The 13,313-nt window shown below is 35.5% G+C and overlaps 1 protein-coding gene across 2 annotated transcripts in view; it reads left to right on the top strand.

The window, feature by feature from the left end:
* Window positions 1-13,313, top strand: part of Hers (Histone gene-specific Epigenetic Repressor in late S phase) — a 239,432-nt gene that overhangs the window by 149,284 nt on the left and 76,835 nt on the right. For both annotated transcript variants that reach the window (XM_072535621.1, XM_072535622.1), the window contains exon 5: window positions 8,483-8,682. In XM_072535621.1, coding sequence (XP_072391722.1) covers window positions 8,483-8,682 — 200 coding nt within the window. The remainder of the gene's footprint in view (window positions 1-8,482; window positions 8,683-13,313) is intronic.

Genomic DNA, 13,313 nt, shown 5'->3' with positions numbered 1-13,313 from the left:
AGTCTGTTGTGTTAGTTACCTTTGGTTCTATTACAGTTTCGCTTTCGCTTTCACCTATTTCACTCATCTCATCTATTGTAATGTCAACACGCTTTGATGTAACTTGTAACTTTGATGTAACCATCAAATGGCTCATCGGATTCAGAGGATATAGAGATATCACTCAAATGCCCAGCTATTTCCACTAAGTCTTTTTTTGCCAATGCTTTGCGGCTCATCCTAAAAAAGAACAAATCAACAAAACACGTAATAACAGCAAAAATGTAGAAATCATTTTAATATATTTCCCTACGATTGGGACAAATAATCCCTTTTAATATTACTGTTGGGACGTATATGTCCCACACACATTCTTATGCAAAAAATCTTACATTTACAACAAAGAACCAAATGTTTTTATCTATAGTGACACTTACCTGTAACTGTTAAATCTACTAGTATATATAGAATAGGTTTTTCAAAGCGTCAGCAGTTTAATTTCTACAATAATCTCACTTTTATACTTCAATGATACAACATGTGTAAATTTCTGCCGCCATAACTGAAAATGAATCACAATATACATTGTATTTTGTATTGCATACCTCCACAAAGACTTAGAAACACTGAATACATCAACTTTTACGTATTTTTGGGAGTATATAGTCCAACAGTTATTTTGAAATATCCGTCGGGACATATATGTCCCGATAGTGGCGAAAGGGTTAAGTATCCCTTTGGTAGCAAACGCGTTACTTTTATTGATTTTTTAATTGGTCTCAATACACAACAAAATTATTTAAGTACATTGCTTTTATTTGTTCCATCACAATTGATTAAAATTATAGAATCCCATTTTATCGCAATTGCACAGAAAAAACTCTTTAAGAGTAAACCATCACTGCTCTCGAAATCGGCCAACCAGACCATAGTAAATTATAATTGTACAACCGATGATAATATCTCAGATTTAGATAGTGGCCATTAAAATTCAATAGACAAAAACATTTCATTGCCGTACTCCCTGACCTCGCACCTGTTGTTTCCTACCGTCAGTTTAATCCCTTATTCCCATCGCACAACTGTTGGTGTCAGATCAGCGTCGGAACTAAGAAGTTTTTTAAAAGGACTGTAATTAGATGCACGATTCACGTGTGTTTAAACGTTATTGCAGTCTACAACGGTCATACTATACATTAATGGGGTATTTTTTATTTTAAAAAAAATAACATTACCAATCTTAACAACATTAATTAATAAAATTATAAAACACAATAAAATACCGGAAGAATGGAGAACGAGCGAACTAATTCTACTATTTAAACAAGGAGATAAAAAACAAAACTAAACTACTAAAACTAAAATTTTACAAGTATTAATAAATCAGAGGATAAGTTTAGCAGATAAACAACAGGGTTTAAGTAGTGGAAGATCGTGTACAGATGCAATATTCGTTATAAAGCAAATTACTGAGAAATCACTAGATTATAATAGACCAGCAATTTTTTGTCTGATTGACCTAAAGAAAGCGTTTGACAGAGTAAGACTCTAAAGATGTTCTGTATAATCGAGAAGTTCCTTTAAATATTATAAAAACTATCGGAAACATCTACCAAAACAACACAATGGAAGTCAGAATAGACGGACAACTTACAGAACCTATAGAAATAGGCAGCGGAATAAGACAAGGGGACTCATTGAGCCTCATGCTCTTCAATTTAATCATGAAAGTGTTAACAAAGGAAGAGGATACAAAATGACAAACAAAGAAATAAAAATACTCTGTTACGCAGACGACGCAATATTGATAGTCCAAGATGAACAGCCAATGATTAACAGCCAATGGGATCACTCCAGTGAAATAAAACAACGAATAGGAAAAGCGAGATCGGCGTTCATAATGATAAAGTCTCTTTTCAGAAGTCACGATTTACCACTTGCTACCAAAATCTCTCTCATTAGATGCTATGTATTTTCTACGTTATTATACGGATTAGAGGCCTGGACACTTTCCGAAGCTTCTTTAAGAAAACTCGAGGCATTCGAGATGTGGTGTTACAGACGTATTTTAAGAATTTCATGGGTGGATCGTGTGACTAATGTTGAGGTCCTACGTAGAATAGGCAAGGAATGCGAGATTATTAACACCATCAAAGAGCGCAAACTAGAATATCTTGGCCATGTTATGAGGAATGAACAGAGATACGGCTTGTTGCAACTCATTCTTCAGGGTAAGGTATTTGGAAAGAGAGGACCAGGGAGAAGAAGAATATCTTGGCTTCAAAACCTGAGAAAGTGGTTTAATACATCGACAACCGGACTATTCAGAGTAGCAGTAAGCAAAGTTAGGATAGTCATGTTGATCGCCAAGATCCGGAACTGATAGGCATCGTAAGAAGAAGTAGATGAATATAGTCTGCAAAGACTGGTTCACAGATTTAACATAAAAGCAAAAGAATTTATGTCAATCTCATATCAGAAAACTAAAACAATAGTTGCCAGCAAAGAACCAACCAGACATAAAATAGAAATTGATGGCATCGGTATTGAACAAGTAATGGAAATAAAATACCTGGGAATTACACTGTCCAGCTATGGAGACCTGGACAAAGAAGTGAGAGATCAAGTACAAAAAGCAAATAGACTGACAGGATGCCTTAATAACACTATATGGCGAAACAGACAGATTAACACTGAGATGAAGTCAAGAAGTTATAAAGTCAGTGTAAGACCAATATTGCCTCAGAAACAAGACCCGACACAGTCACAACGCAAAGGCTACTGGAAACGGCAGAGATAAGAGTACTGAGAAGAATTACAGGAAATACGCCGAGAGATCGGAAGAGAAGTGAAGACATTAGAAGAAAATGTAACGTACAGCGTATAAATGAATGGACACAAAATAGAAAAAAAGAATGGAATAATCACTCAATCAGAATGGAGGATATCCGTGTAGTCAAAATAGCAATAGATAATTCACCAATCGGCAGAAGAAGTATCGGATGACCGCGCAAAAGATGGAGTGACAACCTTCCATAGAGGTATTAATCCGCCAATGAACAAGCAGAATTGCTTATAAATAGGAAGAAGAAGAAGAAGACCAATCTTAATTTATTTTGAATATTTTTAATTTTTTTTTTTATTGAATTTAGAAGTTTTCTTCGAATTTCCTAATATTTTTCCTTCAAAAGTGATCTTTAACCGCTTAACTTACAGCTCTTTTAATAGCAAAAATTTCTGTAGTTAAAAGGGATGTAAAATTTTTTATTCCAAAAGAACTGCCTCTTTTTAAATTAGCTCTGCTTTCGATGTAAGCATCTACAAGTGAAGGTTTAATGCTCCCATAACAAGTTGTTAAGTTGTGTTCGGTTAAAACGTTAAATTCCTTTCTAAGATTTAGAGAAGATTCCTCAGTTTCATGTCTGTAAAGTTAGCATATTTATTTTATAATGCCGAATTGAGACCACCATAATAATATAGTAAAATATGCTATAATCTATGTCAGTTATTATCTAAGTGGTCACATATATTTATCCACACAAACTATGGGCAATAATACTAAGTACCTACACATGTATATGTTACGAGCAATGTCCGAAATTGGACAATCCTAGCATTGTACAAAAAATCTTGTCCACTTCTAGCATTGTACCCCTTTACTGTACAATCTCCGAAATATATATAATCGGCGGACTTTGTATAAAAGAATTGCTGTACAATGTTCGAATTTCAATAAGTAGCCATGCGTCAAAGTTTAAGATAATATATCAGATATCGATTCATATCGATTTTTACGATTATTCCCCATCTGTTATTAACGACAAACAAACATCAATTGAGGTTATAAATCCATAATTAACCAGCGTTTTTGACTTTTGGATTCGTAGAATTAAATTATTTTAAATTATCATACATCTCTCTTGAAAATCTAAGATGTTTTACAAACATCTTCCCTATATTATAGTGATGTATCTATCTCTTGAAGCTTTGAAATGTTTCACTAACAATATCTCTATTGTAGAACAATTTTTTCTTCGATTTGATTTTTCAATTTTGGATTTGGTGTGTCGCTTGTCAATAATAATCGATTCGAACCGATGAGCGTTTCGACAATTATTTTGATTATTTCGGACATTGTACATTTTGGGGGTACAATGCTAGAAGTGGACAATAATTTGTGTACAATGTTAGGATTGTCCAATTTCGGGCTTTGCTCGTAACATATACAAACTGAATCACTGTAAATACGTCTTACCTCTGCCGAGGTTGAAACGCTACTGGTTATTATTAGATACTTATGATCAATTTTATGCTTTTCAGGAAAATAATGTGTTTAGTAATTAAGACCATGTTTACACATGGTTTTTATTTGATGCAGTTCAATGCCAACAATGGTTTTTATTGCTTCACCCTTTTCCAAAACACAAACATTATTGTAGCGTCATACTTAAACTACAGAATATATGAATGCTAAGATATATGAATTATTTGATATGTGTGTACCAATATACAGAAATTATAAACATCAATATCCTACATGGTACAATGCGGAAATAATTAGAATGATAAAGTTGAAATCAAAAAATATCACAAATTATAAGAAAACAGGTAATATACTTTTTCTTCAAACGTCAAATAATAATGACATTACTTATCTAACTTGATCCTGTCAAAGTTTGATGTCTCCGCCGGCAGCAGTTTTTTTTTTCCCATTTCTTTACGGCAGAGGGAAAAATGTTGTCATGGCAACAATATGAAACATGTCACAAAACAACAATACAAATGTCATTAACAACAATTAAACATCATTTTTATTTATAATAATATTAAAAGTACAATTAGTTAATGAGGTATTTTCAAAATTGAAACAGTGCAAAAATGATCCCGACTCTTGATACGCATTGGTAATTGTTGATGATACTGATGGTCGAGAACAACTTTCAGCAATCATTCCCGATGTTGGCGAATCATGTGGATTTAAAATTTTTTGAGCATTATCTTTCTTATTTCTTATTTCGTTTAGGTTTTCCATTTTCGCACTAAATTTGCGCTTGCGGTTGCAACAACAATAAGCTGTCTTTAATAATTGCAAACAACTGTCAAACAACTGTAACCAGGGAGACGCAAATGCCACCGACGACTTAATTATTTTCATTTCTAACATCTAGACGACTTTGATAGTTGTCACAGTTAATTTCGAGTAAAAATAGCGTATGAATTGTACTATTTGTGGTTGAAAATTGCTACGTTTGAAGAAAAAATAGTATACTTTATTCGGCAAAGAAGCGACTTTTCTTGACTTGCCCTCTATTACGCGCCTCACTTCGTTCGGCGCGTAATATCGGGCGCGTCAAGAAAAGTCATGCTTCTCCGCCTCATAAAGTAATATACTATTATATGCATGAATTTAAAAGGTTGCGAAAAATAATTAAACAAATGATTAAAACTCAATATAACGTTTATCTTGAAAAAATTCAGAATAGTATTTCTAACGAATCTAATAATTTCTGGGCATATGTTCATGCAAAGAATAAAACTTCTAGAATCCCAGGTGAAATGTGTTACAACGGCGATACATTTAATAATCCTCGCGATATAATCCATGCTTTTAAGATGTTTTTTGAAAAAGTTTATTTACCTGTCGACAACAATGTATTAAATAATCAAGAATGTAGTGATATCTACTTACCCACTATTAATTTTAACGAATTTCAAGAAAACGAAATTTTAGTAGCATTTAAAAGAATTAAAAATAAAATGACGTCCGGACCGGATAATATTCCAGCATTTTTAGTGAAAGATTGTTCTCGGGTATTAGTAAAGCCACTTCAAAAAATTTTTAACTTATCAATAAAAACGGGAACTTATCCCGAATTATGGAAAAATGCAAAAATATGCCCTGTATTCAAAAACGGAACCAAATCTGATGTATCCAATTACAGACCGGTATCTTTGTTATCCAATTTTTCAAAGGTTTTCGAAGTAACACTATATAATCGTATTTACCCTTCTGTTAGGGGATGGATATCACCTTATCAACATGGCTTTATAGATAAACGTTTTACTGTATCAAACTTAGCTGTAATAACTCAATATATTTCAGATGTTTTGGATGTACAAGGTCAAGTAGATGTGATATATACTGATTTTTCTAAAGCGTTTGAAAAGGTTGATCAAAAAATACCTTCTCTTTAAATTATCAAATTTCGGATTTGCTGGAAACATTTTAAAGTTACTCGAAAGTTACTTAATAGGTAGGAACCAATTTGTATCCTATAATGGTTTCATATTGTTGTTCCTATTATATATCAATGATTTATTTTTAGATATCAATAACAGAAAATTGTGTTTTGCGGATGATCTTAAAATATACTGTGAAATTAAAACAATTGCTAACTGTATAGATTTACAGAAAAAACAAACTTTTTCTTAATGTCAATAAGTGTAAAGTAGTAAGTTACTCTAGAGGGGAAAATAAGGTTGATTTTAATTATGTAATTCAGGGGTCAGATCTTGAAAAATGTAATAGCATTAAAGATTTAGGAGTTATATTTGATTCAAAATTAACCTTTAACAACCACATTGAGCAGGAAGTATCCGACGCTATGAAAATGTACGGTTTTATCATCAGAAACTGTAGAAATTTTAGCGATATAAGACCGATTAAACTGCTGTATCTATCGCTGGTACGAACAAAACTAGAATATTGTAGCTTAATTTGGTATCCCATTTATAAATGTTATATGCAACAGATTGAAAAGGTACAACGGAAACTTTTAAAATATTTAGCTTTTAAGGTTGATGGAGTATATCCTGTCCATGGTTATGATTACGATTTGTTATGTAACAGGTTTAATATTGTAAGTTTAGAGTTAAGAAGAATTATATTTTCGGTTTCATTTTTATATAAGTTGTTACACAACTTTATTGACTGCAGTGATATATTAGGTCAAATTAGATTTAATGTGCCAAGAATTACTTCCAGGTCGACTAGCGTGTTTACTTTTCCACGTGCGAGAACAAATATGTTACTGAAGTCACCCATTTATATTATGTGCAATAATTATAACAAAATATGCAACCATTGTGATATTTTCTCATGCTCAATTAATCATCTGGTTGATACCGCACTGGTTTATGGAGTACATTAGATTGTTAATTTTTTTTGTGTATTTTTTTTTATTTCTTATATACGTAGTGATTTGTTTGATTATATTGTTCTCACACTTTATTTTGTTTTTCACCTACTTATTTTTTGCACTTATTTTTTTACTTGACATTTTTGTATCACCTACTAATGATTTATACTAATTAAAAATGTATCTTAAATGTTTACCCTAGAAATGGGAACCTGTTGGGTAATAAAGCTATTATTTATTTATTTATTTATTTATTTATTTATTTATTTATTTATTTACAACACCTATTGTTTCTCGGAAGATGGTGAATTAATAAAAGTCTCAGCAACTACAGCAATAAATTAAGAATGAAAGGCGCATGTGTGTACTTATCTTAAAATAGTTTATTTCCATGTTTTGTGAATTTAAGGAGTGAGATCGGTAGCACACGGTGTAAGGAGTACTTTAAATTAGCAAAAATTTAGCAGTAAAAAACTATATAATTTTAAAAAACTTATAGATACTTAAAAAAACTTATTTAGCAATAAAAAAAACTATATCTCGTAGCTCCCATATTGTATGGATATTGTAGCTTAGAAGAAATATTGTTTGGTCTGTTCAAAGAACATCGAATATAGCGAAAAGCTTTACAAGCTAAAAGCGAGGGTCAAATGATATATTATTTTTTTATAAACTGTATCAGCACTATTGCGTCAGGAATAAGATTTGCATTGGAAGATGATCGGAACAATTTAGCAATTAAGTTGAACATTATTCAAGAAAATTTAATTAGCAATACAATATAATAATATGACGTTAAGATCGGTTCAGTCGTTATAATTTTTGGGAAAAGCTTACAGACATTCAAAATCGCCGGACACTTCAAGCGTTGTTTCGGAGAGACGGTTCATTCTATACAAAAAGTGCTGATAAATATTTTTATTTAAAAATATCTCAACTACATTTTTTATTTAAAACATTTTTTTCTACGGCGTACATATTCTTGGTAAATCGATGTTTTCCGTTTCTTTCCCTAATAGGGGGTTTTAGGAGGAAGTTCGGGAATAGTAGTGGTAAACTTTTTTGCATATTTTTGAGGTTCCCAAATTGACATTCTCAGCAAAATTCAGCTTGTTAGCCTAGTTTTTGGAGATCAAATCTCTACCACTGGACCATTAGAATATTATATTTATTCTGTATTGGCTGTGTAGGGGGACAACGTGACCGTTTGGTATTTTTGAATTGAAAACATCTATAAACACGCATGAGAAAATATAATTTTTTGTTCAATCTGGCGTCATCATACAATGAACGATCTTTTCTTTAAGTAAATATTTTAATTGCAGCGAGATTAATAAACTAATTATTTATTCTGTTTGTTGCAGCGGGGTATTATCAACCGGCTGGTCCATTGATAACAGTACCTCCCTCGCACGGCCAACCGACTCATCCTCCGCCACCGCCGCCAATCAAAACTATTTCTCTGTCGGAAACATCACCGTCTTCTTCGACGACGCCGTCTGTAATATCGCACGACGTACCACCTCCTCCACCCAGTTCCAACGGAGATTCTTCCGATAGTGAGGTAAGTTAAAACTGTTTGACTATTATAAATTATTATATCGGCACCTGATATGAAAAACTTAACTCACTTTTGGTTAGTTTAGAGGAGAACGATTTAAAAAAAATTCAGAAAATTTTGTTTTTTTAGTGCGTCAGCTTTTATAATTTTTGTAATTTTCTTAATCCATATCTTTCACGTACCGCATTGTTGTTAAAATTACTGGTCCTGATTTAGGTCGAGTTACAATACCCAAGTTTTTCAAGAATTTTAGGAAGATCATTGTAAGTGGTTTATACAATGATATTTCAACAAAGTATGTTCCTTGGATTAGGTGCATATAAATGGTAACTAATGAGTAAATATCAAAATAAAGAGATTATTATTAGTTTTTTATTAATTTTACTTAAAACGTGATTTTTTACTTAAACAAATATCTGAGAATTCACCATACATTTAGTTATTACAAAATGAACATGACAAATTATAAAACAGTTTATTATATTTTATTCAAAAAAAAAAGTTAACCACTAGCAAACTTTTATTCGGAGTCATCATCCGAATATTGTGTTTATTGAGAGTAAGGGAATTTCAAATAAAACCTACAATATTGCTCTGGTATAGCTTTACTAGAGCACAAAGCAACAAGATCTTTATATTTTGAAGTTGTTATACGAAGTAATCCATTATATTGTTGTGAATTTATTAATTGTTAAGTCTTTAATTTATTAAAAGGCACGATAATTTATATAAGTTTATTAACCACTAATTACTACATAATTTATTATAGGCGAACGTAACAAATTCGCGAGCGCGGGGTCTTGAGAATTAACTGGCCCTCCATATAAAAATGTTGTATTTATATACGAAATCCTGATATACTAGAACAGCATCGAAAGATCGCTTTGTCTTGCATCGAAAAATCGAGAAATATCTAGTTGGAGAATTCACCATAGTTTTGAATCTAGAACCTCCGCCAAATTTCTACAACAAAACAGAATATTATTAGTCATCATATATTTAGGCCAGTATATATTTATCGTAACATTGCCCCCCTCTTAAAAGATGGTTCCTCCTGGAACCTTGTCGGGACTGGAACCGGAACTGTATGCTGGTATCGGCAACGGGACCCTCTTTTACAACTTCCAGTTGTATAAAAATGACAAGGGACGGTTTTCTCTCCGCACAAGGTACTTAGCGGATTGCAACAGACTAACACCTGGACTTCGGTGTCTTTGAAGATCTCCTCCACCATATTTCGGATAACCCTCCAATCTAATTGGCGGCACTCCAACTTTGGCATGGCTAACTTTTGCACGTCGGACTCTAGTACGTGCTCTCTCAATTGAAGTAAGGCTTCCCATACATCTCGGTAGGTAGGTTGGTCACGGGCAGTGTCTTTTGTTACCAGGTAGAAAAGGTAACGTGATGCATCTTGGAGTTTCAAGGTTTTACCGGGAGCTGGCACCTGGCATTGCAGTTCTGCAACTCGACCAAACTTCCTTCGAAAGACGGATGCCAACCCTGGTGCGTCTTTGATACTGGCCGGGATGGTAAGGGCCAGCGAGTAGTCATCGGGGAGCGCGAGTAGATCTTGCTTTTCTTCAGTGGTAACACCATGTCTTGCTTTACCGGTACCTCCATAGGCACCCATGAATTCCTCAAACGTGAGGTTAAACACATCTTGGACTTGGTTTACTTCCACTTCTTCATCTACGTCGTGGTCACCTTCGAAAGATGCCAACCGGTTATGGTGTACTATCATCGGCTTTCCCTTCGGAATCTTGCTTATTCGGTAGATGACATCGTTGATCTTCTCCATGATGAGGTATGGACCTTCCCAAAACTGCTGCAATTTGGGAGAACAACCTTTTCGCTTCTTGGGATTATACAGCCATACTTTGTCGTTCTTCTTAAAGCAACCCTTTTCGGCTTGTGTATCGTACCGTTTCTTCATTCTGTCGCTAGCGATCTGAAGGTGGGAACGGACCAACTCATGTACATTGTCCATTCTTCTTCGTAATTCGATCACATAATCTTCACCTGCTACATCTTCTCCAGGTTTACATCCAAACTCGAGATCACAAGGTAGTCGCATTTCGCGTCCGAATAGGACTCTGGCTGGTGTCTGGCCCGTTGATTCGTTAACAGCAGATCTGTAGGCCATTGTGAAGAACGGAAGGTATTGGTCCCAATCTCGCTGATGATCGGACACCATCTTTGTCAAATACTTGCCAACTGTCCTATTCATTCGTTCTACCATACCATCCGATTGTGGATGATACGCGGTAGTTCTTGTTTTCTTCATGCCTAGTCTATCACATATTCCTTGGAATAGATCACTTTCGAAGTTCCTGCCTTGGTCACTATGGATCTCCAAAGGCACTCCAAATCGGCTGATATATTCTTGGATCAACTTATCTGCAACGGTGGCGGCCTTCTGGTCTGGAAGTGCGTAAATCTCGACCCACTTAGTGAAGTAATCCATTACTACCAACATGTACTTGCCCCCATTTTCACTTTCTGGAAATGGCCCTGCAATGTCCAAAGCTATTCTTTCAAACGGGCTTCCAACATTATATTGTCTCATAGGAGCTCTCCTTTTTCGGTAAGGCCCGTTACTCGTGGCACAAATAGTACATTTTTTACACCAGTCTTTTACATCGTCGGAACTGTTCATCCAATAAAACCGTTCCCGAATTCGCTGAAGGGTTTTCCTTACACCAAAATGCCCTCCCGATGGACTGTCGTGTAACTGACGAAGTACTTCGGCTATTCTGCTCTTTGGGATCACCAACTGTCTTCTCTTCTCTGAACCGTCATCATTTTCCAGGACTCGTTTAAGCAAGCCATCTTCGATGATAAATGAGTCCCACTGGGCCCAATACGTCTTAACTACTGAGCATAGGTTTGATATTTCCTGCCAAGGTGGTCGACGGTTTTCCTCTTTCCATTTTCGGATTTTCTGTATAACTGGATCTCTCTCTTGTTCTTCCCTGATCTTAGTAGGCGTCCAGTCGTCGTTGACAATCGTCGTTCTTAGCACTGCTGCTTCCTTGGATTCCGTTTTGTTGCAGTGGGAACACTCTGCTGAGCATGGCCTTCTGGAAAGAGAATCAGCGTTTCTGTGGCTAACTCCGGCCCGGTGCTCAATCTTAAAATCGTATTCTTGGAGTCGTTCGATCCACCTGGCTATCTGACCCTCTGGATTCTTAAACTGCATCAACCACTTAAGGGCGGCATGGTCGGTTCGGATTAGAAACTTTCTTCCATAGAGGTATTGATAGAAGTGCTCTACTGATTTCACTACTGCCAGAAGTTCTCTTCTCGTGACGCAATAATTCCGCTCAGGTTTTGAAAGAACTTTACTAAAATATCCGAGGACTCGTTCCTGTCCTCCTTGAATCTGAGACAGCACTCCTCCAATTCCCACATTACTTGCATCTGTATCTAAGATGAACTCTCCTTCTGGCAGTGGATACCCTAAAATTGGTGCTGTTATTAAATGCTTTTTCAAGGTCTCAAAGGCATTTTGGCAGTCTATATCCCAGCGGTATTCTCTCGCTTCCTCTGTAAGTCGCGTTAATGGCTTAGCGATATCTGCAAACTTCTTAATAAACCTCCGGTAGTAAGTACATAATCCAAGAAAACTTCTCACTTGATGTTTGTCAGTTGGTTTTGGCCATTCCTTAATGGAATCGATTTTTCCCTTATCCACGGCCACTCCTTCTTTACTGACTATATGACCCAGATAATTGACTTTACCTTGAAATAGCTGGCACTTCTTGGGGTTTAGCATCAATTGGGCAGCTTTAAGTCGATTAAAAACGTTTTCTAAATTCCTCAAATGATCTTCGAATGTCTCCCCCAAGACGATTATGTCATCTAAATAAACCAGGCATGTTTTCCAAGATAACCCTCTCAACACATTTTCCATAAGCCTCTCAAATGTCGCAGGAGCATTACAAAGTCCAAATGGCATAACGTTGAATTGCCACAATCCAGATCCTGTGGTGAAGGCTGTCTTTTCTTTATCTACTGGGTCCATTTCTACCTGCCAGTATCCAGACTTCAAATCTAAAGTGGAAAACAATTTACTTCCAGCCAATGTGTCCAATGTGTCATCGATCCGAGGCAGAGGATAACTATCTTTCTTGGTAACGTTGTTCAGCAAACGGTAATCCACACAGAACCTCGTCGTTCCGTCTTTCTTCTTAACCAGGACCACCGGAGAGACCCATGGGCTCGTAGAAGGTTCTATCACCCCGTCTTTCTTCATTTCCTGAACAATCGTTTCAGCTTCCTCTCTTTTCGCCTGTGGTAATCGTCGAGCTGTTTGACGAATTGGCTTAGCATTACCAGTATCAATTTTATGCTTAACAACGGTAGTTCTTCCCGTCTTTCCTCCTTTCGGTACGAAAATATCACGATACTGCCGAAGAAATTCCCTTAATTTCCTTTTCTCCATCTGGTTTAGAGACTGTCCTGCAACTGCAACCATTTGGTCGAATTTGTCGTTGGAATTATCAGATGTTGTCGCCTGACGAATTATGGATGTCACAGGTACACAAGTTCCTACTTTTGTCTCTTTCTTTATGGTCACTGGGTAGTCGTTGACATTGATAAGTCTCACAGGAATTTCTTTAGCCGAAGTC

The sequence above is a fragment of the Diabrotica undecimpunctata genome, chromosome 6 (genome assembly GCF_040954645.1).
Source record: "Diabrotica undecimpunctata isolate CICGRU chromosome 6, icDiaUnde3, whole genome shotgun sequence".
Lineage (NCBI taxonomy): Eukaryota > Metazoa > Arthropoda > Insecta > Coleoptera > Chrysomelidae > Diabrotica > Diabrotica undecimpunctata.
This window is presented reverse-complemented; position numbering and strand designations above follow the sequence as displayed.